This window comes from Rhipicephalus microplus, chromosome 6 (genome assembly GCF_043290135.1).
Source record: "Rhipicephalus microplus isolate Deutch F79 chromosome 6, USDA_Rmic, whole genome shotgun sequence".
NCBI classification, from domain to species: domain Eukaryota; kingdom Metazoa; phylum Arthropoda; class Arachnida; order Ixodida; family Ixodidae; genus Rhipicephalus; species Rhipicephalus microplus.
The window spans coordinates 183,462,784-183,490,419 of NC_134705.1; the positions used below are offsets into that span (position 1 = coordinate 183,462,784).

The 27,636-nt window shown below is 46.1% G+C and overlaps 1 protein-coding gene across 1 annotated transcript; it reads right to left on the reverse strand.

Moving 5' to 3' along the window:
* Positions 1-554: 554 nt before the first annotated feature.
* Positions 555-27,021, reverse strand: LOC119167033 (WD repeat-containing protein 43). Its single transcript, XM_037418439.2, has 17 exons — positions 26,807-27,021; positions 26,075-26,218; positions 25,141-25,262; positions 22,678-22,795; positions 21,678-21,799; positions 20,789-20,888; positions 20,613-20,677; positions 12,269-12,443; positions 9,331-9,420; positions 8,309-8,413; positions 7,772-7,894; positions 6,018-6,136; positions 5,524-5,587; positions 5,190-5,303; positions 1,831-1,891; positions 1,650-1,708; positions 555-792 (listed from the first exon to the last, which is right to left on the reverse strand). The coding sequence occupies exons 1-17, from the start codon at positions 26,993-26,995 to the stop codon at positions 649-651; spliced, it is 1,914 nt and encodes a 637-aa protein (XP_037274336.2). The 5' UTR covers positions 26,996-27,021; the 3' UTR covers positions 555-648.
* Positions 27,022-27,636: the final 615 nt, after the last annotated feature.

The window sequence follows — 27,636 nt, forward strand, 5'->3', positions numbered from 1 at the left end:
GCCCGCGCCTTCAGCAAGAAGGCGTTCGAAGCCTCCCAAGTTTATCAAGTCAATGTCATGTTACAGCAAGATTGGTACGGAACTTAACGAAAACAAAGCTCTCGCATGCGAGAAAAAAAACAAACAAAAAAACGTGCATACCTATCTGCCGTCACTGCAGTCGAAATATGGACATTACCTTTTGTTGTGTGAATTAAACATTGAAGTTGCCTCCATTACATCTAAAAACACTATGGCCAGACATACAAGATTTTCACACACACCGCTACATCTCGAAGCAAGCAAACACCTCTTATTTAGAGAGGGGGTTCCACTTAGACGTGTCATCTTGTTCACCACCTTGCGGGTACCGATTAGCCCACTTGACCACTATGGCCTTTTTGATTGGCTTAAAACGCCGCCATTGTGGAATTTCACAAAAGGGCAGACTATGACAGTATTGAGAATAGCGGCCTACTGCAGTGAGCAGTATAAACTTTTCCTTTGGCACAGTGGCGCAAACATACACCAACAGCATCCCTCCACGAGCGAAAAACATGACACAGAAACAGATGCCCGATGTGTGGCTCCTTTTCTTTAATTGGTGCGATGACAGTTGCATATTTTTTACAAGACGTCTTTGATCTGTACATGGCACGTGTGCGCCTGTCATGCGATGTCCGAACAGTCATCCTCGTCTTCATCTTGGCTGCTTCCTTCCACTGAATCAGCTTCTCCATCTTCCATAGCGGAGTTGTCATCGGCTTCGCTTCTACTTCTTTCGTCGCCATCCGACAGTTCCCACATATTATTCTGAAATCATTAGGCAAGGTTCAGTGACACTTTAGGTAAAGTTTAGAAGTCCGTATGGGAAACAAACTCAGAAATACAAGAAACCGTGTTGCAAGAGTGACGAGATACAAATTTAAGATAAGTCGCACCGCGAACATACTACCCCTGATGCTGCTTGACCAAGTCAAAACCACAGAGGAAAGCATTAAATGCGAGGGGCATGCAGATATTTAAAAACTTGGAGTACCAATATAGAATAGTGTCCCATTCATAAGTACAGGTTCTTTTTAATTTAAAACTAATCCCAGCTTTACATTAATTCTCTTGCAAATGTTCAACATATAACTTTTGTTCATATTGGTTTAGAACATCCACATTGTTGTACTGAGCAGCATTTGGATTCCATGTTGAAACATTATCCTGATTTACTTTGTAACTTGCTTAGTTTAGAAAAAAAACCTTACTCCCGAACAAGCCCATGAAATATCTCGTACTTGAAAAAGTACACATTATACTAGAAAAAAGATTGTATACTTGATATGAGTACACAAATACAGTAGCCTTTCAGTAAACCGAAATCTGTTAATTAGAACTGCCGCTTAAAAGGAACAACTGCCTCTGATATGATTGGTCCTCACATTCTAGGCAGTGTTCAACTCTCGGTAAATGAAACTCTTGTTAAATGGGACATAGTTGCCTGGTCCCTTCAGGTTACATTAAAAGAGGGTATACATAAACTCAGCATGTTTAACCAAATCGATCAAGAAATGTAAAAAATTAATCGCCAAGTAAAGGTATGAGCTACCGCGCTATTCGCCTGTGCAAAACGGTGCCACGACACAAACACCTGCGACCCCGAAAAAATTCTGCACACTGACCTCTTCTCTCTCGTCTTCCGAGTGCTCTGCGTCCTGATCCATGTCATCGTCTGACGAGTCTTTGAGGAAGGAGGGGACGAACAGAAACAAGCTTAGTATCAAGTACTATTTTTTTGCAGCAAAGTGAGGCACTTGGTAGAAAACAAACATTTAAATTAATTTAGCATAAAAAAATGCGTACCATCGTTCACGACACACAGCGGCTCTGTCGGTAGTTCCACATCCTCGTGCCTTGTTGCCACCTGCGCATGACAGGGCGAGCCATGTTTTAAACTGTTTACAGTCGAACCCCGCTACAACGAAAAATTATCTGTTCCCCGTCAGCAGTGCACAGGAGTCAATGCATAAATACTCTCGCCACAATGAACACTTTTTCTTCTGCCGTTCCGCTTCAACGAAATTTCAAGCTGTGATTCCAGGCTCAGAAAATTCATGCCAAGCAGTCAACACAATCTACACATTTTCACGTATCTTCAGAACACGAAAATAGATCGACGAAGTGTAAAACATGTGTTGGAACAACTAGAAACCCCCGCTGTTCACCAAACCAACACCTCCTAAAGAACGAACAGCTGCCAATATACTGTAAGGGTACAGAGGCAAGCGGTCTCAAACGGCAGCCGATCGCAACACGCAGAAGGAGGCTCCCATTGAAAAAGAAAGCGACGTTCCAGGCATTTTTGTAGGAGGCGTTGACCAAGCATGGAGGCCGCCATTGCTCGATAGCAATGGCAATGAGACTGCTCAGCTTTTGTCACTGGCTTGCTTCTGAGCCGCAGACGATCCGAAGTTAAAACTCAGTCGCTGAGTTCACGGTTGCCTTCATGCAGCTCGTAGGTTGTTGGGTGCAACAGCGGAAAGATGCCTTTTCTGATTTCAATGCTTCTTGTTCTGTTCGTACTTGGCTTGTGTGGCAACTAATAAGAGCGGCTAGCCGCAAGTGGTGGATAATAAGAACAGCATAGAATAAAGCAAACGTCACTAGTCCGCAATACCATGCCTCTATCTCGCCATCGTCAGATACACTTCGACGGTGGACAGCAGCTGGTGTAAGCATGGTAAGCATGTTAGTACAACTGCTAGGTTCATTCACGAAAGCCGTAGCGGCCGTTGTTTTAGCGTGTTTTTCAACATGACGTCAATATGTATAGGTGACAATCGCGCCCTGACACTGCTGAGAAAGAAAAGAAAGCAGCCGACACTTTTTTAATTTTGGGAATAGAAGTTCCTTTCTTTTGCTAGCTCAGATACCGTATTTACTCGATTCTACCGCGCCCTCGATTGTAACGCGCACCCGGTTTCCACAACGAAAAAAAAAAAAGTAAGACATCGATTGCAACGCGCACCCATTTTTCTCGTTGGCCCGCACGATCACACCACTCGGGAAAACGACTCCTTTCGAGAGCGTCTTCCGTTTAAATATGAGGTACGGGGGAAGCTTGTGCCTACCTGACGTGCAACGGAGCATTGCCGTCACTCTAGTTTTACCATGGCCCGATGTCAGCATGCGAACTTGCTTCGCCCCCTTCTTCTCGACGGTTATGGTGCCAGGCATGTCGAAGTAAAAAGGCGTCTGATCGGCATTCCCGATTTGCCCAAGCAGGTAACCGTTGTTGTGCCGCAAGTTTAAGACGAACCTCTGAAAACTGTTAAGCTTTTCTTCGTACTCCTCCGGCAAGTTTTGGCCCGTGCCCGTTCGCTTTCGGAGGGAAAAGCCTAAAGTTAGTTAGCCTAAAGTTAGTTAGCCAGCACCTGCTCGCTTTGAACTGGCTCCGCGTTAGCCCTTTTTGTAAAGCTAACTGCATAGCCCGCACTTGGAGCAGTTCTGTCGTCACGGGCCGCTGTGCCGCTCGGTGCTCAAACACACACTCGGCGAGCAGCTCTTCAATTTGCGGAAACCGACCCTGCTGTGGTCCACTGAAGCCTTTGCGTGAACCTCTGATGTCGACAATCTTCTGCTTTTGTTTCCGCCAGTCCCGCACGCACGTTTCGGAAACTCTGAACGACCGCGATGCGGCCCAATTTACGTCCGTTTCGGCACACGCGATGACTTTTCTTTTAAAAGCGGCATCGTGGTGCACTCGTCGAGTTTTTCGAGTTGGCCCTTCCATGCCGTCGATGCTAATGAACTACAAGATTATGAACTCCTCTGCACACGTACGAAGTGCCGCACATGGGAAACACATAGGCAGAAATGGCCGACACGCCATGGCGACACACGTAGGGGGCGGTCATTTTGGAAATGCAGATGGCAATAGAATGACCGTAATAATTTTTTTTTTTTCGAACCCGATTCTAACGCGCATGCAATTTATGAACTCGCTTAACCGGAAAAAAGGTGCGCGTTAGATTCGAGTAATTACGGTAAGCCATATTTTTTTCTATTTCCCGACAACAAAATTTTTTCTGTGCCCGTCCATTTCATTGTAGCGGGGTTCGAATGTATCAAGACACACGCATACAGCAGCTTTGTTGTAGCTACTACAAATAAGGTTATAATACTAATCAAGGGCTTTTCAAGGTCTTCCATTGCACTGGTCAAAGCCGAAGTTATATTTATAATGTAGTGGCTGCAGCTGGAAAAGGCTATGGACGTAAACAAAGGGCTCCTAAGCCACTTCGAGTTCAAAAGACAAAGCTTCTTTGCCACCTTCACTACCCTTCCTACAGGTGCTACTACCTCCTCTTTATCCCTTCTTTCTTCATAACACCTTGATTGATGATTGATATGTGGGGTTTAACGTCCCAAAACCACCATATGATTATGAGAGACGCCGTAGTGGAGGGCTCCGAAAATTTCTACCACCTGGGGTTCTTAAAGTGCACCCAAATCTGAGCACACGGGCCTACAACATTTCCGCCTCCATCGGAAATGCAGCCGGGATTCAAACCCGCGACCTGCAGGTCAGCAGCCGAGTACCTTAGCCACTATACCACCGCGGCGAGGCCTTCATAACACATGCATAAAGTGCCAGCACTAAGCGTTGAGATTATCAGGGTTTCACGTTTTTCAGCTACACGTTGTTATCTCCACGTGCGCAGTTGAAAATGCACAAAATGATGTGAAATCAGTTGATCGCGCACGAGAGTCATGCGAGAATAGACAGAACGTGCGTGCGACTGCCTGGCAAAGCAGGGTGGGAGCCGATTCCCAACAGACACTTCTCGTACTATATGGAACAAACAAGTCCTCATTTTCCCCTGACATCACTCGAACAGATTGCTGCCGTCACGAACTGTGCCAAAAAGACGGGTAATACACTCTAAGCGTAATACACTCTTTTTCTGTATATTCAAAGGTTGTTAGGGAGCCTTCTACGAAGGCAGCCAAGGCCCCGCCCAGATGGCCGAAGTAGGGTAGCCAACGAACTCCACTGCTAAAGAAGTGGTCCCACTCGTGTTTTCTGATGACGGGATCATCACGCATCTATGACATCAGTCTAGGGCGCGCACTATCGACTATGCCCCTATGACACCAGTCTAAGGTGTGCACTCCTTTATGCCTGCTCTTGAACGGGGTGGGGGAATTGAAGAAAATACCTGTGCCATAATGAGGTCCACCTTGCCCCTGAGCCTGCAGACCTTCTCGAACATCTCGGTGCGAGCTTCAAGAAGCTCGAGCAATGGGTTGAGAAGCGTGTTGGCTTCCTTACACTGCAGAAAAAGAGAACATTCTCCGTCAGACATCCTCGCTGGTGAACGACTCAACCAGACCAACTTAGTAGATTGATTGCTCTTTTTTAAAACTACGCTAGAACTTCTAGAAAATTTTCGCTGATCATTTATGGAAGGTGTGCAATGATGATGCATTTGATTAGCTTAGTGGAAGAAGGCGGTAACATGAAGCGACATAAATGTGTCAATGTAGGCTGACCGTCATCAGGTAGGAGGTGTGCGTCGAAACCACGGTCTTGGTCCACTTCATGTAAGGGTACACACTGCAAGCAAGCAAAAAAGGAAAAATTATGGACAACGTTCTGTACACAGCGGACAATGTCATGAAAGGTAGGGATACTTCCTCCCATTCTTTGCATTCACATAAAATACACCCAGTACTTTGAAGGCAAAAGAAAGATAGGTATAGGTGTGTGTCGTACAGTCAGATATCATTAGCTTCGTATGTCTGTTGTTTGATCTAAAACTGCAGGAGCCACAAAGAGGGCACCTAGGAAAATGCTAACTTCGTACTCTGCCCCAAAACTGTCTCTGCCCCGCACGACTGCAAGATTAGGTTGAGGTGTTCGTAGCAGCGTCTGCTATTCGTAGGATGCATTTTCTTACGAAGTTCGAGGAGTGATTCGTGCCCCCTTTAAAACACAAAAAACAAAACAAAAACCGTGACAACATTGAGGCCATGATCGAACTCACCCAGAACCTCGGCTGTGCATACGCTGCTGCAGCTCCTTCAGCAAAGACAGCACACTGGACAACGGAAGCCGCCGCACCGTGTTTCGCAGGAGCGTCTCGTCCGTCCGCTGTAGCACGCTCTGAAACATGGAAGATCCTTTCCTTTATTTCTGGGGAAGCTGTAAAGCGCAGAGTGCATCGTCGGGTACTGTACGAAACAGTGGCTTCGGCCCACTGGACGGCACTAAGATATTGACACTGGTGGCGACAAGTTTTACTTGGATCAGACGCAATGAAGATGTGCATGTTATATTCAAGTAGGAAGCAAAAAAATATCCGGAGATGTTAAAGTTGGTCCTAATAATCAATTAAATTATATAGCTACATATTTAGTTTTCAATAATATTCTTTAATGAGCCAGTAAACAACCCTGAGGTCCAAAAATTGTTATGAAGAGAAATATGTGCACTTGTGCTTTGTGAACATGCTGCCATAAGAATTTCCCGAATACGGAAAGAAATTAAGGAAATTACAGGGCTTAGAACATCGGTGTCAGTTGGTTTCAAATTTTCACGCGGCCTTGCCGCCCTTCTCTTTCCGAAGGGGGTGAACGTGTAGCCCGTCGTCGTGATTGGTTTAGATCGATCGATGAGCTGCGTCAAGTCGCTGATCGGCGACTTTGCGTCACTGCACCTGAAAGGAGGAGTGGTCTAGTGAAGGAAATGACCAGGACATTGCTTTTCGAAACAAAGGCTCTGCACGGCGCACGGCGCTGCAATATTCGGAAAACGTAATCGCCGTGGTGTACTCTACGAATTGCCGAGCTGCTTCTTTCGGGGGTGTAAAAAAAAAGCTCTTTAAATAATTAAATTGCATAATACATTACAGCTGGCCAGAACTAATGACATGAAACAACTATTACTATACATTTGAACAGTAATGAAATTATTGAAACAAAGTTCACCATTCCTGCTGGGCTGCGGTGCCGTCCAGCAGCATTATTCAAGGCTCCCATTACGTATGAGACACAGTGTCTCAGTGGACCTCCCAAAATTGAGGTTTGGCCCTCACATTCAGCAGTCTTCGCTCAGATTTTACCTGACTTGTCGCACACAGCTAGCAAGATTCAACTGGCAGCCTGTCGAACTGCCAAATGTTATTCACTGGCACCACAGCACAAAGGAATCTAGCTTTCTTTTATTTTTATTGCATATTTTCGCATCACCATCGCAGATTGGAGTTGTGTGGTTCGAAGTGCACTGCTCTTTAGACAAACGAACACAGTCGCATCATAGTGCAACAAACGCGTTGACTTAACAGCTTCTACGCAACGAGCTCTCCACTGAATCCAATGAATAACATAAGATGCTAAATAACCCAACATAATGCTAATGCAATACACACACATATCACATGCAGAGTACCATGAATGCGACATTGCCGTCGTTCGACTCGCCACAGGAGTTCATGGGAACGAGCCGCAGCGCCATTCCCACTGACCTTCCGCGAGAGTTGACCGCCCATGGCTGTGCCACACCCCTAAAGAGACCGAGCTCATCCTCATGCACATGAGTAGCCTCGCTCCCACCAAGAGACTTCACTGGCAGCAACGCGTGAGCACAGTACCAACTCTTGCTTGGCGGTATTTAAACTAACTACAACATGAAGGTGCCGTGGCCCCTTGAACAGTGGACATGAGCCCCCATACAAAGTAAACACTGCGCTTGAGCAACACGGGTCACAACTCGCACCAAGCACGAAACGGCGGGCCTTACGTTCAGGAGTCTCGGGTCTTCGCTCTGCAGGCCCTGCAGCAGCAGTTGCGACAGGTTGTCCGCTCGCGGAGGCTCCTTGCCGCTCGCTTGTGTGACGGCCAGCAGCCTCTCCTCCATAGGCAACTGCGCCACACGAAAATGTCACGGCACCGCGCAAACAACGCAGCCGGCCAACTCGACAAGTTCAGCTTAAGTTTTTCCAAAGCCTGCCTTCAGGAAGCCCAAGCTTTCTAAAGTTGAACCTCCTTACAGCCACGCAGCATTGGGTTTGAGCGTATTAGGAGTTCCGTATCTTAGAAATGGACAGGGGTGTGAAATTTAGGTATGAAACTAACAATGTTAGAGGAGGAAGAAGCAATTCCGATCAAGAGATTTCTGTTTATTGAGTCTACTGTGTTTATTTACTTTTATATGGGCTGTGGCTAGGGCGGATTAGAGGGGTATTTATGGCTATGCCCGTACAATCGAGAGGACCTGTCAGAAATCTGGGGTCTTCCAGGCAAATAGCCCCAAGAAACGCTTCGTTAAAAATCTCACCTGCCCCATCGAGCCTGCTTGCACCCTACGCTTGCCGGCGCTGGGCGCTAGATGACCGGGAGCGAGTGAGGTCACTTCCCTCGTGGGTTTCACCGGTTGTTTGACCTGAACCACACACACAAACGCATGAGATGTCAGAAAATGAACGCATGAAAAGTGAAAAACGAGGTAAAGAGCTTTCGAATAAGTAAATTTCTAATTAATGGGCAAATCTTAACACAATTATGGGGCAATACTGAATGGTTTTCCACACATTGAGGAAAAGGGCGAGTTCATCGCTACAAGAGCAGTCATTTACCCAACAGTCGCACAAAGGCACTTTTTTTAAGAAACTCAATGATTGGTTAGTCAACAGTGCTCAACCTTCAAATGGGGGCTACAAGATACTCAACATTATGGCAATCTTAGAGAGATTGGTAATCATATCATTATTATTTAGTAATCATTATGACAATCCAAAGAACTTAGAGATTATCTTAGGAATCGTGGTAAACTGGGATGCTAAACAAAAATGTGGAACCACTCCTGACCCAGTCCCAGTCTTCCCACCATGTGTTTCACAATGTAGCCTCCTACCAAAATCAACCCATTATTTTGGCACCTATTGGCCGCATCTGCATGATGCAGTAATGAATTTCTAAAATTTGTAACTGACAGTACTTTCAATTTTTCCGACAAAAAAACTAGAAGCGCACTTGGCGAGGACACAATCGCGCGCTCCATGCAGAGCGCTAAGCGCGCGCGGAGGCTGCGGTAAGAATTTACGGTGACCGGGCCCAGTTTCCGTTTGCTTAGTACTATGGCCTTCTTTTTGTCAGCGCTCTTTCTGTCTACCTTGTCCCCCTCTTTCCCTATGTTCGCGTGCTGAAAAAACTTGCAAATAGGACTACACACCAACTAGCCCAAGCTTCCACTCTTGTGAAACGTATCGTGGTTTTGGGACTTTAAACCCCGGTAATTTTAATTATTACTAGCCGCAATAGTTAAACCCAGCCACGGAAGCAACAAATGCCGCTGCTCACCTGGGAAATGCCATCCTCCACCGTGAATGACACTGCGGGCTTCACCTTCCGCACCAGCCACGTTTGTTCGCGTAGGTCTTTCGCGATGCTCTGAAACAAACGACACGTGACGTCAATATCATCACACGTGACACCATTGAGCCCGATCGCGATTGAAAATGTTAGTCACGACTTACTCATTCGTGCAAGCTGTGGGAAAGAAGCCAATTTGCGGTTGACAAAATCAACCTGTAGGGCCTTTAACCGCGATAGCGGGTGGTCCGTATGACCCTGACATTTCAAGCGTGTGATGAATGAGTGCCCGGTCGATTTTGGTCCCTGTTTTTCACACCTACAGGGTAACCAATGCTCCCTCACTACATCATTGATACCCCCTAATTGGTGGAATACCCACCTTTTGCATATTATCTGTCTCGACCTCAATCCCACACTGCACCAGACAAACTAAAGCGGGCAACCATGAAAGCCAGAGTTCACAACTACCCTGCAAACTGTCATAATTGCTACGTACCAGCATTAAGGGGGCAGACTGGTCTTTGGGATTAAAAAGTGCCAAAAAAATTCATTTTTTAAAATTGACATACTTGGTTTCTGCAAATATTTTTACATCTCTCAGCGAACTTTTCACACACCAGGAAGTGGTAATACTTTTGTAATGTCACTCTAACTGCCCAGATTATTGGTGCTGTTAACATGCAGAACCTGCAAAAAAATGGGGAACCGACTTTGAGGCTTCTTTATGATTTGCCGGCACCTGTGTTAGAACATCTGCTACGAATTTATGAGCACCTTTATGAAGATTGAAAAACATGTGCACCATTATTGTTGCTTTTTGAAGAAGCTGTGTGTTTTCAGCTTTTTCCATTTTTTTTTTCTCAGAAAAGTGATTTTACGACTGTTCAATTTTGAGGCCTCAATATCTCTGCAGCTAGGGCAGGTACAACAATAATTTTTTTGCAATGAAAACCTGTATGTGTGTAGAATACAAGTATGGGAGCAGAATTTAGAGCACAAGCCTTTTTAATTAATTACTCATCAAAATTGTAACAAAATTCCAACTGCTTTTGAAAACGGATAGTTAATTTTGCTGTAGAATAACCAAGAAGGGGCTAAAAACAAAAAACTGTTGCATACTTTTAATCTATAGTCATTAGTTTATGTTGGCACATCTTGAATATCACTTTTAATTGAACACTTTTCTTTCTATGGTGGCCTTAAACAATAAGGGGTGAACTTAAGTTATCTCAGGAACAAGACAAGATATAGAAAAACTAATTGAATATTTTAAATCAGCAGAAAAAATGCATAATCCTGCACAGTTTGTTCAAGATCACTGAAGAAATAAACACAAATACTGTCTAAAACCAGTCTGCCCCCTTGAGCTTACTGAACCAAAATCTCAACATTACGAAGCTTCATGAATGCGAGGAATAAGTAGCCGTCCATGTCTTTGCCCTTCTTTATCACTCAGTTCCCCATCACGTGTCCTTACTCTGTGAGACGACGCTAATGAACAAATACAGTACAAACTAATTAATTTGAAGTCACTGGGACTGTGAAAAATCTTTGAATTAAGTGGGTTTTTGAATTAACAACACATACAAAAAGTTAGATGCAAGGAACTCTGAATTGGTGAATGTAGCCAGAGGCGGTCATTTGCCATGCCAACTCCAAGTGCTATGTTTTGCCTCCACACCCTGGCCCGATTTTGCTACAAACATGGGTGAATGGTGGGCATTGCTGCTGCCAGCGAAAGGGACATAAAAAAAAGTAATGGTCAACTAAAATGTGCGACTTTGGAAAGGAAGACATGCTTCACTGCGACACAGTAATAACACGGGGCAGCATGCCACTTGCTTCTTACACCATCAGCACGTCATGATGCCAACTGCCTTTTTTTATCTGGTAAAATAAAGAATTTCATAACGGCTAGTGTGACAGAACTTGCGGTGTGTTTTGACTAGAAAACAAGATCACTGAAGTTATTGAACTCAGTTTTTGAAGTAGCTGTTGCAGACAAGAACTCCGCCAGAAGTGCAAGTGCACCAATTTCTGGAGAAACCGTCAATCGCATCAGACTGACCATTATTAATGTCATAATATTCCCAGAAAGAATAGGTAAATCACGATACGCTGACGTTGCGAGAAGCATGCACCGTGCAACCCGCGAATCACCACTGTGGTGCAGTGAAGCATACCTCCGTTTCCGCAAGCACACATTTAAATTCAGAAAGACCGCCTTTTTTTTCTTGTTTTTTTTTTGCGCTGCTAGAAGCGTGGCCGCAGTGCTTCTGTCACTCATTAGTACCGCTACACTGCATTGCCCTGTGGCACCTAAATGTTGCAGTTTCTGCGGATTCGCGGCAAAATCGAGAATCGAAACATGGCACCCAAGGTTTTCAAATAATTAACTGGGCTGGTGCTGATCGCCGCTGCAAATTATCCCCTCAAACTTGTATTTCAAAATACCGGACGACAGAAATCATTTGAACTGACCGGGATTTCGAGATAACCAAGTTCGAATCAATGAGGTTTTGCTGTATTTTTGTAAGCTTTGCTACGTACACTACGTGTCTGTGTGCTTCGACAATAACGCATTTCCGTACATGTCCTCATGCTAGTTTCACCAGTAGCTCAAGATGTGTAGTGTGGCAAATGTTTCAACATTACTTTCATCCTCAGAGAACCACCCGCATTTTTTTCTTGAAGACTTCGTGCTACAAGCAGGCACTGTCCTTTTCGTTTCTCATATTGTAGCTCGAGCCCTAACTCACAAAAATTTATTGAAAATGCAAGCAAACAAGTGACAAAAGGATACAGGCAGAAGTATTGTAGAATTGGCAAGTTGGCTCCTGGCAAAAAATAATCTGCTGCACAAATAGACGAGGACAAAAAGAGACATGCACACGACAAACGCACTGGAAAAACGGTTGCTCACCAAATGTTCGAAGCTGGGCAACAGGAAGTTGTTGTAGCAGAGCAGCAGGCGGTCACCGGTGGGGCAGAAGGCGGCGGCCAGGATGGCCACTGGCTGTGGCTTGGGGGCCCGGCCGTTCTGGGTCTCGGTGGCCACCTGCACCGTGTACTTGGGCTGCATGGGCGTCTTGCAGCGCCTGTAGTGTGTTACCGTGGTCACAGTTAAATGCCCCCGACACCTCTTGAACACTACAGAAATTAAGAAGCCCTCCCCTATCAGGAAAGTGGCTTGGCGATGCCTGACCTGAATTTTCTTTCTACCACATTGTACAACGCTAGCTCCCAACTTTTTCTTTCCTCCGTGCCAGGAATGGGACCATAATGCACGTGCTTAGCGGGGCAACACTCCAGGCAACGACAATGTCATGTGTTCATATCCAGGAAACAACGTAATGACAAGTCACCCCACTAAAAGATCGCACTGCCATGTCAGAAACAGCTCATCGTCGATTAGCCCTTAATCAAACGAGCATCAGATGTTGGAAAATGGCACATACAAATGAGCGTGTGGCCAGCACCCTTTCGAGGGCTGCATCGGTTAGCGTGCAGAACATTTGAGTTTTTTAGTAATGACAGCGATACAATACTGCTTATGCTACAGTACTACACTCAGACCTCGATATAGCAAACACAGATGTAACGAGTTATCAGTTATAACGAAGTAAATGAAAGACAGCATTGTCATAAATACAGTGCTACAAATACATGTTTATAACAAATTTTCGAATATAACAAAGTATTTTTGTGGCAGGTGTGATTTCGTTATAATGAGGTTTGAGTGAATTCCGCATTGAGTGTACTACCACGATGTGAAACTACTTTAGCTCCGTTAGTCGCTAATGCATAGCCATTTGCCGCCCAAGACTGTACCGTATTGCCGTACTTACTGCACAGTAAATGGGCACTGCTAAAAAGACCCTTGTGATGAGACTTGCTGTCACAACTACCGTATTGCCACAGCTCGACCATCGCAGAAGACGCGTACCACAATTCGCGTTCGTAAAAGCCGTCAAGCAAGTAGCAAGAAAGCCGCGCCATGGAACGCCGTCCTGCACGCGCCACGATGCTACGCCATGGGACTGGCACGAGACTCGAGGGGCAGAAGAGGAGACCGACGAAGTTAGAGTCAGGGGCGCAGACATTTTGGCTGACCATTTTTAGCTTCAAGTTTACGGGCACAAGTTCGCCCTGAATAAAGAGTTTATATAGTACCAGGTGCTATATTTATTCGTAACAATCTAGTGGACGTGCTGGGTATGATTCCAAGCCCACCACAGGCAAGGAGAAGCCCAGATCCCAGAAGATTGGAGCCAGCAGAATTGACACCTGTGCACCAACGCACGAGTCGCCGACTACGTGGGGAGCAGCCCGAGTTTGGCCCCCTAATTGACTCATCAAGACCTGTCGAGACCTCAAGCACAAGCGTCACTGCGATGGCCACCCAGTCGATGCCATCTCCATCTCACCTCATCGTGGATTCGCCACGTACACCAGAGGTCTTCCACGGTGAGACCTTTGAAGACGCCGAGGACTGGCTTGAAGGCTTCGAGCGCGTTGCACGTTTGAATGGTTGGGACGAAGCCCGAAAGCTTCGTTACGTTTACGTCGCCCTGCAAGATTCGGCACGTACGTGGTTTGAGAACCACGAAGCGTGCATGCTGTCATGGGACGACTTCCGACGAGAGCTAATCGCAACCTATCCGAACACGGACCGCAAAGAGAAGGCAGAGGCTGCTCTTCAGGCGAGAAACCAGCGGAATAACGAGAGCGTGGCCATGTACATAGAAGACATGTCACGGCTCTTCCGCCGAGCCGACCAAAACATGGCCGAGGAGAAGAAGTTGCGGCACCTAATGCGCGGAGTAAAGGAAGAAATTTTTGCAGGCCTGGTGCGTAATCCACCGCGAACTGTGGCGGAGTTCCGGTCCGAGGCAACGACCATGGAAAGGACGCTACAACAACGTGCGCGACTGTACAACAGAGACTTCAGCGTCTCTTCAGTCAGGGTGGAGTCAACAACCTTCCCCACCAACGTTGACGTCCTCCGGGAAATGGGGAGGGCTATTGTTAAGGAGGAGCTCCAGAAACTGCAACTTCCTCAAAGTCCTTCAGCGATGCCCTCAATCGCGGACGTTGTGCGTGAAGAAGTGCGGCAAGCAATTATTCAACCGCAGCCTCAGGTGCCACACCACACGCAACCGGAACCTCAGCCACAGCTGTCATACGCGCAAGTCGTACGGCAAGACATGAGACGCCCGAGCTTTGCACAAGCTCCCGTTATGCCACCGACCTTTCCTCGCAGTACTCCAGCGCCGATGCCAGAAGCAAGACCCCGCAAAAGTGATGTATGGCGCACGGCAGACCGGCGGCCCCTCTGCTACCACTGTGGGGAGGCAGGTCATCTTTATCGGACATGCCACTACCGTCGGGTCGGGCTACGTGGCTTCCCAGTGAATGCGCCCTGCCCTCGTAACGGTGAGCGCCCTTACGAAATCGAAGAATATTTGTCTTCGCGCTATGCCTATCCAAACACTCAGCGACATGAATCGCGGTCGATTGCACCAATGCGCAATAGGTCGCCGAGTCCACACCCATCATCTACTTTCCCGAGGCGTCGTTCACCAAGCCCGCGACGGGAAAACTAGAACCGGCGACCTGTGGAGGCAGGGCCGCTGATTTTCGAAAAACTGAAAACCCTCCATCGCTAACCGGATCAGACGACGACACTGACACAACGACGGACAAGCGCAGTAATGGTGACGTGACATCCGAGCTACAAGTCAGAATAGACGATGTAGAAACCATAGCGTTAATAGACACAGGTGCAGATTACTCAGTAATAAGTAGCATGCTCGCAAAGAAGCTGAAGAAAGTGCTCACTCATTGGACCGGACCGCAGATACGCACCGCCGGCGGGCACTTAGTCAGCCCCGTAGGATTGTGCACAGCGAGAGTGGGAATAAGAGGCCATGTGTACGCCTGCAGTTTTATTGTTCTTCCTGAATGTTCCCGTGAGGCAATTCTGGGCATGGACTTTCTGCAAGCAAACAGTGCCATCATCGACTTGCAGAAATCCCAAGTTTCTTTCTCTACAGAGAACGCTGTTGCCGTGTGTCATGCGGAGCAACCAATTGTTTCGTCTCTTCGTATTGTGGATGAAGGTGTGACAGTGCCGCCACGTAGCAGCGTGACAGTTTCTGTGAAAAGCGACATTTTTCGTGAATATGCCGGACTAGCTGATGGAAATGTCGAACTGCTGCTCACAAAGGGAATACGTGTGGCGAGAGGTCTAGTGAACCTGCGGAACGGATATACTGATGTGCTATTGACTAACTTTACCAACGAGGTACAGCATGTGGCGAAGGGAGCAGCCATAGCATCACTTCATGACTACGTACAAGTCTCAGATGTTTGCACCATAGAAAAAGTACCTACAACGCCCTCAACAGTGGAAAGTGTCCTCGAGAAAATAGATATTGACCGAGAGCTTTCATCTCTGCAGAAAGACCAGATTGTGGAGTTGATCAAGGAATTCGCAGAGTGTTTTTCTTCTTCTTCGAAAGTCGGACGTACGTCTGTAGCAAAGCACCGCATTGTAATCGAAGGGCATGTTAGACCAGTATGTCAGCATCCATACCGAGTAGCTCCAAAAGAAAGGGAGGCGATAAAGAAGCAAGTACAGGAGATGCTCGACGACGATGTCATACAGCCCTCCAAAAGCCCATGGGCATCGCCGGTAGTATTGGTGAAGAAGAAGGACAACACCATGCGGTTCTGTGTTGATTGCAGAAAACTCAACCTCGTCACGAAGCGAGACGTGTACCCACTCCCACGAGTCGACGATACGTTGGATAAACTGCGCAATGCTCACTTTTTTTCATCGTTGGATCTAAAGAGCGGGTACTGGCAAATAGAAGTCGACGAACGAGATCGGGAAAAGACGGCGTTTGTGACACCCGACGGACTCTACGAGTTCAAAGTACTCCCATTTGGTTTGTGTTCTGCTCCCGATACCTTCCAGAGGATGATGGACCCTGTGCTCTCCGGCCTCAAATGGCAGTCATGTCTTGTCTATCTGGATGACGTAGTAATTTTTTCCACTACGTTCGAGCAGCATGTACAGAGATTGAGAACGGTATTGAACGCTATTCGTATGGCTGCACTTACGATCAAACCCGAAAAGTGCCACTTCGGGTTCCGGGAGCTCCGGTTCCTCGGGCACATTGTCAGTTCTCACGGTGTCCGCCCAGATCCGGATAAGATCACTGCGGTTGAAAATTTCCCAAGGCCAAGAGACAAGAAAGCTATGCGACGTTTCCTGGGGCTTTGTGCCTACTATAGGCGCTTTGTTGAAAATTTCTCCAAGATTGCGGAACCACTGACACGGCTTACGAAGGAAGGTGTGCCATTCATCTGGCACCAAGAGCAAGAAGACGCCTTCTCTGAGTTACGACGGCGTTTGCAGTCACCTCCCATACTTGCTCATTTTGACGAAGATGCCAAAACAGACATTCATACGGACGCCAGCAACGTTGGCCTCGGTGCTATTCTTGTTCAATGGCAGAACGGGGAAGAAAAAGTTATTGCTTATGCAAGCCGCACTCTGTCGAAAGCTGAGTATAATTATTCAGCTACGGAAAAGGAATGTCTCGCAGTGATATGGGCTATCAGTAAGTTCCGTCCATATTTATACGGTAGACCATTCCGAGCCATCAGTGACCATCATTCATTGTGCTGGCTTGCGAACCTCAAGGATCCTTCCGGAAGACTTGCTAGATGGAGCCTACGTCTACAAGAATATGACATCACCGTAGTCTACAAGTCTGGCCACAAGCACAATGACGCGGACTGCTTGTCACGAGCACCAATCCAGAACTCGTCTCCTGAGCATGAACAAGACTCCGCATTTCTTGGAGCTGTGAATGTGTCGGAGATGGCTCATGATCAACGAATGGACCCAGAATTACTTCTGCTCATTCAATACTTAGAGGGGCAGCAAGTCGAAGTACCGCGAGTTTTCATCCGTGGACTACGTTCCTACGTCCTCCGCAACAACGTTCTCTACAAGAGAAACTTTCAACACACCGGTGAAACGTTCCTACTGCTGATACCATCATCACTGCGAGCGGAAATTTTAGAAGCGTGTCATGATGACCCATCGGCAGGTCACTTGGGCATTAGTAGGACTTTGGCAAAAATCCGCCGCAGATATTACTGGCCAAAATTGATGGATTCAGTACAGCATTACGTAAGATCATGTCGAGAATGCCAAAGACGCAAAGTACCACCCCTAAAACCAGCAGGTCTTTTGAAACCGATAGAGCCACCGAAAGTCCCGTTTGAGCAGGTCGGAATGGATTTGCTAGGACCATTTCCTATGTCATCGTTTGGGAAGCGCTGGATAGTTGTAGCAACCGACTACATGACCCGGTATGCCAAGACGTCATCTCTCACAAAAGGAACGGCAAATGAAGTGGCTCAGTTTTTTGTGACCCAGATAGTGCTGCGACATGGCGCACCTAGAGTTCTTATAACTGACAAAGGAACTGCGTTCACTGCCAGGCTAGTACAGTCTGTCATGAAACTAACACACACCGACCACAGAAGAACTACCGCATACCATCCGCAAACTAACGGGTTAACTGAAAGGCTGAACAGGACGCTTGCTGACATGATCGCGATGTATGTGGACGTCGAGCATCGGACTTGGGACACCATATTACCGTATGCTACATTTGCATACAATACCGCAGTACAAGAGACAACCCACTTCACGCCATTTCAACTTGTTTATGGTCGGACAGTAATAACGACATTAGACGCGATGCTGCCTGTCAACAGCACGAATGAAGAGGACCCTGACATAAGCGAATATGTAGAAAGGGCAGAAGAGGCGCGACAACTAGCACGGAACCGCATCATTCAACAGCAGAACGTCGACGCGCACCGTTACAATCTAAGACGAAGGGATGTTCAGTACTCCCCTGGAGACCAAGTGTGGGTCTGGACGCCTGTACGTGCACGTGGCCTATCAGAAAAGCTTATGCGGCGCTATTTTGGCCCTTACAGGGTTCTTCGTCAGCTAGGCCCATTAAACTACGAAGTGATCCCTGAAGGTCAAGTATGCACAACACGACGCAGGAATCTCCCGGAAGTTGTACATGTAGTACGTATGAAACCGTACTACGACAGGAACTGAACAACGTCGTCTAACACAAGGAGAAGTCCTATTGTTTAGAAACTGTCAGCCGGCTCTACGCATCGGGGCGATGCGTGCTAGGAGGGGGACTAATGCCACAGCTCGACCATCGCAGAAGACGCGTACCACAATTCGCGTTCGTAAAAGCCGTCAAGCAAGTAGCAAGAAAGCCGCGCCATGGAACGCCGTCCTGCACGCGCCACGATGCTACGCCATGGGACTGGCACGAGACTCGAGGGGCAGAAGAGGAGACCGACGAAGTTAGAGTCAGGGGCGCAGACATTTTGGCTGACCATTTTTAGCTTCAAGTTTACGGGCACAAGTTCGCCCTGAATAAAGAGTTTATATAGTACCAGGTGCTATATTTATTCGTAACAGTATTTACACGATTGTAAGACGACTCGAATGTAAGACGACCCCCCCAAAATCGCATCTCAAAAAAAAAAAAAGCGCGCATTTTACACAAGGAAAATTTATTCACGTGGTTGCGGAGGATTATTCATCGTCGCTGGAGTCGTCCTCGCTGTTGCTGCTGCCGTCATTGCTGCTGCAGTCCCACAGCACGTCGTCGTCAAGTGTGAGTAGGCCGCAAGCTTCGCCTCTAGTTCCGAAAAGCGGCCAGACTTCGGCCCGCGAAAGCCACGGCGCTTGGAGTCGCACGAGAAAATTTCCTCGCGCTGAAGCCGCCACTTCCGCACCACACATTCACCGATTCCGAACTTCCGTCCTGCTGCACAGTTGTTGGTTTCCTCCGCATGAAGAATAGCAGCCCGCTTAAACGCTGCCGTAAACGAGCGCCGAGTGTTTTTCGAGCCTACGGCACTCATGTCAGACAGAAGTGACTCGAGAGAGCCGGTCGTGGACACAAGCGACAGGAGCACGCAACGACGCGCCCGCTTAGAAAATTGTATCACAAAGAGGAGCTCTTCCGTCAACTACCAATACCCCCCTACGGCGGCTCTTCCATCGATTACCGGTGCTCCCTCAAGAGCCGTGCGCTCATCATAAAGGCACTCGTAATGCGCACAGTAGATGCTAAAAAAAGAAAAGCTTTTGTATAAGCACGCGGAAAACTATGCGCTTTGGGTTGAGCGGGAAACTATTCGAGATGACAATACATGGATTCTAAGGTACATGGTTCGATTTCGATTCTAAGACGACCCCCCAACATTGGATTATCAAATTTGAAAAAAAGGGTCGTCTTACAATCGTGTAAATACGGTACATGCTCACTTTGCATTGTAATGCCTTTCCAGTAAGTTAACTTTCGTTACATGCATCCGGTTCCTACTGTTCTTCACACTCATACTGCAACCGAAAAGGCGTGATGGGGCCGAGCACGCTGCCTCAACTACTGATTTGTGGCGTTTCTGGGCTATAATTGCAAAGTTTTGCGGAACCTCTATCAAGAAGACGGCTGATTTTCTGTACACTGCCATGTTCCCTTACACTGTTCGTCTTATGGTTATCAACATTCCATCATCAAGGTGAGATTTATCATGTTTCACCAAGAAACCATCAAAGCAAAGCCACTTTTTAACCCACATACAATTTTAACCCCTTCAGAAGCAACATATGAAGACATCGCAGTGAATGCATCAAATTTACACGTTACGGCACTCAATATTGCAGAAAATAATGTCATATACCAGCCATTTATGTTTTTTATATACTATATTGTAATTAGATACCTATTTATAAAGCAGTCATGCATAAATAGAATCAAATTTCTTGGGCTGGAAATAACAGGAAAATTTCATTTTTGCTTACGTTCATTTCAAGGAAAGAAAAGTTGTACTTTTGATATGGCTTACGAAAGCGGTACGTGAAATGGCCCATCGAAGTAGGCACGGCATTTAAAAGTTATTAAATGCAACAGTACACTAGAGAATGACGCTTAATGCAGACCACATCTAAAACGATTCATTCAATCCTCAATGCGTCTTGATCTTGCATAGGCACAAGCTGTCGACACAAAGGCGTACAAAGCGTCTCAAAGTGCGTTAACTTTTAAAGAGCCAGTGATGCTCAAGCACCTTTTTTCTTTACTTGTTTGATAGCAATCGCCCCGGGTAAATGACCATGGCTCACGCAGTGGCTTGCTTACCCATTCAGCTGCAGCTCGAATATGTGTAGCGTGCCGGACTTGGTCACCGCCGAGAGGTGCGCCGTCTACCAAGAGAACGACAGTGTGAGCCTCGGTTTCAAAACAATTACCGAAATTCAACGAGAACCATTAGCAAAACTCAATGCCTTTCCCTGCGACGACGGCTGTCCACATACCTTGTTGTTTTCTGACGAATGTGAAACGCTGATGTGTACCGCTTCCTCTGAGAGCACGAAGTTGGCCAACGAGCTCGAACCGGCTCCTTTCTCGAGGTGCCTACAAAGTTCAATGCCAACCAGAGATGAAGAGGCATACAGGAATGCATGAGAACACAGCTGTTGGAAGGTGGCTACAGTCGTCGGTTTCAACTTTCCATCTACAGGCCACCAATCTCCAAAAAGACATGCTCACTTCGTAATGCTGAACAAATATTTGGCAATATGCTTTGTGATACCCGAGTTTATTAGAACCTTAAAGTATACAAATATATTGCAAGCAAGCAGAAATCACTTTAAAAAATATGATCCTTTATAACTTGTTGCTGTTTAACAGCTGCTTACTTCTGTCCCTATGGCTCTATCAAATTTCTTTTTTCTCACAAGCTGATGTTATCATGCTTTAACAACATGCAAGGTCAGGCAAAAAGTGTTTTTCTACACTGAATAGCTCCAGTATAGCTCTTTTCAAACAGCTATCAGTTTGGCCAGCCTGCACACAACCTGGTACAGTCAAAATCAACTTTTAGTACCCAGCAACATCAGCATAAGAGAAATAAAATGCCATCCACCAATTCAGAGAAGCACTTTTTCAACCTCAAGGGTTGAAAAACCGCAGAAGTGGCCTAGCAACAGATGCATCGCGCGCTACTTTCGGGACTCAGTGTACTAACCAAGCTCGGTAAGCAAGACCGAAGCTTTCACATGACGCAAGCAAGTTTTCCCTTTCAACTGACACACATTCATTTTTCAGACCTACTTTTCGCTCATCGGGCGTTCGTTCTAGAGCCCAAGAATGCGCTGCTTTCTGAACAAAAAACTTTTGAATGAGACACAGCCCGGGACTCACCACGCACTCACTTGCCGGTCGTTGGCCGCGCACGTCAGGAAGTAGGTCCTCTCTTCACCGTCCTTACTGGGCACGAAAACAGGCAGAATGTGCCTCACCTCGGTCACGTGACCTGTGAACTTCTGCTCAGCAAGAGAGAAAGAACAAACACATGAGGAGCAGCCCTCTTCGCCACACTTTCTGCAAGTGCAAAATTGGCATAAACTGACAATACCATAACAGGAAACTCTAGTTTTTAAAGGGGCACCTAAAGAGGAAAATAATGTGTCATGTATTACACTCAGACCTCATTGTAACGAAGTATTGATTATAGCAAAGCAACTGAAAAGAAAAAACAGCCTTGCAACAGAGAAAGTGTTAGGAATAACCTTTACAATGAAGTTTGAATATAAAGAACTTACTTTTTGTGAGATTCAACTTTGTTATAATGAGGTACGAGTGTAGCAAAGAAGTTTCACAATCCCAAAAACGCCATTATTACTGCGAGACGACGCATGGTAAGCGAGAAAACTCGTGAAAATAAAGTGCGGTTGCAGACGCCACCTTGAGGTTCCCGCACTAAACACAGCAACGTAGAAGATTCAGGGGACGTCTACTGGGTCCTACGCAGCTTGTAATCGACAAAAATGAAGTGCAGTGCTATCTGTGTGGGCCATAAACCTAGTATACGATTTTTCGGAAAGTTTCATAGAGCCAATGTCGTGAGAACACGAAAAAGACATTTTGAAACGAGTGACGTGACGTGCGGAGATTGCAGAGCGAAACTTAAAAATAAAACTTCAACCTTCATTTTTTCGGCTCATAATGAACTTACGATAGTGAAACATGGCATTAGAGTTCTCAGAGTGCAACTTATCAATCTAAACCAAGTCAACGTTGCTCTTTAGTGTCCCTTTCAAACACTCTGTCAAAACCCTTTAGAGCCCAATTATAAATCCTCTACAATGTTGCCAGCACCGCAGGTAACGCAACTAGTAAAGTAATGTACGGTGTCACGCACCATTACAATTGATTTCGTGTCTATGTTCCACCACTTGATACTGCTGCTGGCGGTGAGTACAGTGTTGGCGTCGACGGCAGCAACAGCGTAGACACTATGACGATCGGCTTTCCATTTGCTGCAAAGAAAGGAGAGAACACGAAGTTTTTGTTAGTATTTATGCAATAAATATACACGCACGAGGCTTCAATGACACAATATAACTAATTAAACACAATAGTAATTTTCAATACTAATTTCTTTACAAACATCATGTACAAAGTCAGGGGCCAGCTTAGAATTGAGATGATGTTTAGCCTGAAAGAAAAAAGAAAAACAAAATTTCAACCAACTAGCAGCGATATTACTGTAGTAACACAATAACATACATTACGATGATGTTGAAAAGGCAACAGTGTTGTCATCAATAGCCGTAATACATAGCAAAACAGTAACACAAAAACGAAACAGACTTTTTAGCACTTGTCCTATACATTTAATTTCTATGTGTTACATCTTGCTATGTGTTGCCACTATAAATGAATTTCAAACCACCCGTTTTTGCTTTTCTTGGCGTACAGTGAAACCTCGCTAACTCAAAATAGCATGTCTCGGAAAATCGGCTAAGTCGAAATTTCCGCGGCACTGAACATTTATTTTTTGTATTTTTGGGACGGATTGCGAATAACTCGAAATCTTGACTTGGAGGGGAACGAAAATTCTGCCACCAGACAATTTCACAAGATTCGTGCAATGCTGCCATGTTGAAGTCTTCTGATTTTTTTTTTATTATTTAGCCGTGCCGGCTATTACGTCGATGCTTTCCGCAAACGCAAATTGCGCGAAGTCTCCGCCCGGCCAAATGTCAGCTTTGTCAAGCAACCCGGTGGCACGTCATGATACATGCCCTGAGCAGGGAGGCCCCCTGCCCATGCTTGGCGTAGTTTGCCTCGTTCGTTTTGTGTAGTGCACATGATCTTCCCTGAGGTGTCATTTCCGTTCGTCTGCGCACACCACACAGTACAAACTTTGCTCTCACTGTGACTGCAGTGCTCGTGATTTTCCCTGAAATATGATTTCCGTTCATTTGCGCTAACCGAGCGGTACAGTTTTTTCACTGACTGTGAAGAGCAGCAACTTAGCGCGAATGCGGCAAGCATGGCGCCAAAACAGTGCAAGTGCTTAACGCTAGAAAAAAAGGTTGCCTTAATTAAGCAAGTGGAGAAAGAGGCAGAGCGAAATCGAGCATTGTGCAGAAATTCGGCATCCCTTTGTTTACGCTTTCGACGGTACTGAAAAACAAGCAGAAGGTGCTGGATGGCTTTCAGTAGAGTTTGGCGAAAGCAGGTTCGAGGGTCGAAGTTTCCAGACGTTGAAGCGGCGTTGGTGGTATGGCTGCGAAATGCCAGAGCGGCAAACCTTCCCATTACCACAGCAATGATGATAGAGAAGGCCGACGCTCTAGCCTTGCTGGCAAAACCCAGCCGATCGAAGTCTTTTTGTATGTTATTTCTCTCTTAATCCTGCACGAGAATAAAGATTAGAAACTGCCACTGAAGGACCGGTAAGTAGTAGTGATTTTTCTCAAAAGCCCTCATTTCTTCCGGTGATTAGCACACCTTTGCTTATCTCGAAAATCCTTTTATCTCAGAATTTTCCCTGGATTTTACGACTTCGAGTTAACGAGGTATTACTGTAATGTGTTATGAACAGCAATCATATTATGGCAGTAACAACGAAACAAGATGTTGGAACTGTCCTGCAAGCCATATGGCTATCATCACACAGCAAATGTTCAACATTATGAAGTACATTCCTTATCTAATGGGACACATGAAGTCTAGCAAAAGGAAGCATTGAAGTGGTTTGAAAGAAAGCGTACAGAAATTTCTTCCTAACCACTCTGCGCTGCCTTTTGGAAGTTGCTCAACCAACTACCCGACCAGCTCAAAACTTTGAAACACAAAGCACGTGATCTGAATCTATAATCGGTAAGACTGCGTATGCGAAGGTTGAGGAGGTTATGAGTACCTGAAGTGTTGCTCCCAACAAGTGCAGACTCGTGTTTATATTGATGAGCCAAAAAGATTGCACCAATATGCAAGTTCCTTACAAAGCCGAAAACTTTGTTTTTTTGTCTTGGTTCTGAACCACGGTATTTTCTTTTTCTCACCACATTACAGCGAGCAAATGTAGTTGTACAGCTGTATTGCTGTCAGGTCCTTGTAAAAAGCTTTTTTTCACAAGTTACACCTAATATGTTTATGGGAAGAACAGACTAGTTTTGATTCAAATGCAATCTTGGGCAGGACGGTGCATGAGTCTGACAAAATAAAGAGGCACAAAGAATCGAGGACAAGAAAGGACAGGACTGGTGCCGTGTCTCCTGTCCTTTCTTGTCCTTGTTTCTTGGTGCCTTCTAATTTCGTCAGACCTACAAGTTTCATCTTCTAGCTTAACTAACAAAGATAACAGTAAGTATACCTTTTAACCTTGCACGAGGAGACACTCCAGTGAACAATGTGCTGGTCGTCGGAAACACTGAACAGCGAGTCCGAACTGGCATGCCACGAGACGCCGTTCACAGTTGCTGTGTGACCTCCCGTCTGCAACAAGTTCACATACAGTGTAGCACATGATGGGAATGCGCAGCTACTTTCGAGATACACGACAAGGGTTGCACGATGACGCCGGCATCAGCGATGCGTTGACACAACGCCGAACAAAACTTCGTTCGATGAAGCTACAATACCACAGCGCCCGCTATTGCGGCATTCCTTCATAGAGGACTTTCCTAGTTAAGGGCATAGTATGCAACTGGCTTACTGCGCCAACGTGACAATTTTTGTACAGCGAATTTCGGTTAGGTGCACCACTTGACATCCTGTTTGAACAAAGGCTCCGACACGGGCACATGAGTTTAGACACATAACAGAAGAAACTTGCTATTGTTTTCTTTCTTTTACACATCGAATCTGAATGCTTCAGGTTTTTCTACAGCGAATGCATACAACAAACTAGCCGAACTTTCTATTTTACAGAGTCTTTGACACACCGTACAGTCATATGTAGAAACAAAGAAATGAAAGCAACTTCTTGTCAACCACTATTCCCTCGATCTAGACCTGCAATATATGTACCTCACTCAATTCAGAATATTACGACCTTAATGGAAGTGCTAGTAAACAACATAGCCACAACATTACACCTACAACACAAAACTACGCGGCAGCTTGCAGATAGGCCTGACATAATGTGGACCCACTAAATAAATGCGCAACACAGTCTGAGGTGGAAACAACTGCGTTCACAAGTTGCAACGTGTTAGTAGTGAAACGAACGTACGATTGACACGTGTGGCAAAAGAGTTCGCTCGAAAGAAAAAAAAAATAGGAATGAAATTTCGTCGATCACTTACTAGTTCGCTGTGTAGGTCTCCTCTGGATAAGCTGTACAGCAAAACGGTACCCTCCGCAGTCCCCATCGCCAGTAGGCTTGCTTCCGACAACGCGTCGCCAGCATCGTCGGTCGTTTTTTGCCGCTTTTTCTTCTTGTGCGCGGCCTGCAATGGAAAAAAAAAAAAAAAAACACTCAGACGGTCACACAACTTGGTAGCGGTACGCACATGACCGGCACGAGACAGGCCTATATAATGGGTGGCCGCAGATTGGAGCGATCAAGTCGTAATGAGCAGCCTCATTACGACACATGATCAAGTCGCAAAGCACAGCGAGAGCCCCTAGTAGAAGTACTCCGCACAGAAATTTACGGATTCGCACATTTCAGCAGCAATACCCTCAATATGTTCGATATAGACCACTGGTTTATACAGGGGTGGGCGAAGATAGAACGATCAAGACGCAGTGCGCAGTCGTCGGGAGTCAAACGAGATCCCAGCAAGGAATCCTGCGCAAGCAGTTTCCACGGCGCCTGGCATGCGAGAGGCACATGGTCGCACTGACAAATCACGCCGATGGCCTCTCGACAAACGCACCGACGATCGGCGCCAAGTGCCGGCTCCGACGCTGCGTCGGACGTGACAATCGACGCACCAGCGAGTCCCCGACTGCGTTACTTGCAGAGTAAACCACGTCTCATTTGCCGCACTTGTCACACGCGCCGGAACGGTAACATGGGCCGCACAACTTACGAAGGCCTGCTGCCGCGTAGGTCCCCAGGAAAGGCACGTGCACTTTGCGGACAGGTGCGCGCTCGGCGTGTACTCTTGCTTGAGTCGGCCCGTTGAAGTGTCCCATAGTTTTAACCGACCATCGGAGCTAGAATGCGCCAAATACTCGCCGCTGTCCGATACCGCGACTGATTCCGCGAGAGACGCCATGTTTTTCTCGCATTACACGTGAACTGAGAAGTAGACATCGCGCATGCGCGAACTTTTTTTTTGTCGATTGCAGCGCCAAATGTGAGTAGCGGTCACGTTTGTCATCGCTAGTTTATTCAAATGTTGAAAATTTATGACGTCTTAATTATTATACTGTGATTTCATTTTAAACAAAATTTGGCTATACGAACTGCATAATACTTAAAAAAATGTTTTATTTTCGCAGTCTCCATCTTGGAGGTATCTGTGCTCGCGTTAATCGTAGACCATATCCTAGTTTCTTTAGAAAGTCCAATTATCATCGCAAATGCTTAAAATAATTGTAACTAAAGTGATTATTATTATACACAAGAAGCCTTTCTCAACATGATTAATTTGCCTGTATGATAAAGTTATATTTAATGTTCACCGTCTCTCTGTCCCTTTTGCTACGCATTAATATGTTTTGCGATTTATGATTAAGGAATTATTATTGAACAATTAGCAAAGTACCACCATAGAGGTTCAACACTATTTCTGTAATGTCCTAGATTATCACCGTTCTTCAATGACCAAGAAAACTTGACTGCTAGACCTGTAAGATGAATCATAGACAATCACTACACTGCCATTGGCATTGTTCTGTAGGCACGCAAGATGAG

What these genes read in the sequence shown, in the direction of transcription:
- LOC119167033 (XM_037418439.2), bottom strand. Translation starts at nt 26,995, where the DNA reads ATGGCGTCTCTCGCGGAATCAGTCGCGGTATCGGACAGCGGCGAGTAT. An exon ending in CTACGCGGCAGCAGGCCTTC is followed by an intron (nt 26,219 to 26,806) that starts GTAAGTTGTGCG and finishes TTTCCATTGCAG; the next exon opens with GCCGCGCACAAGAAGAAAAA. An exon ending in TCCTCGTGCAAGGTTAAAAG is followed by an intron (nt 22,796 to 25,140) that starts GTATACTTACTG and finishes CTTTCTTTGCAG; the next exon opens with CAAATGGAAAGCCGATCGTC.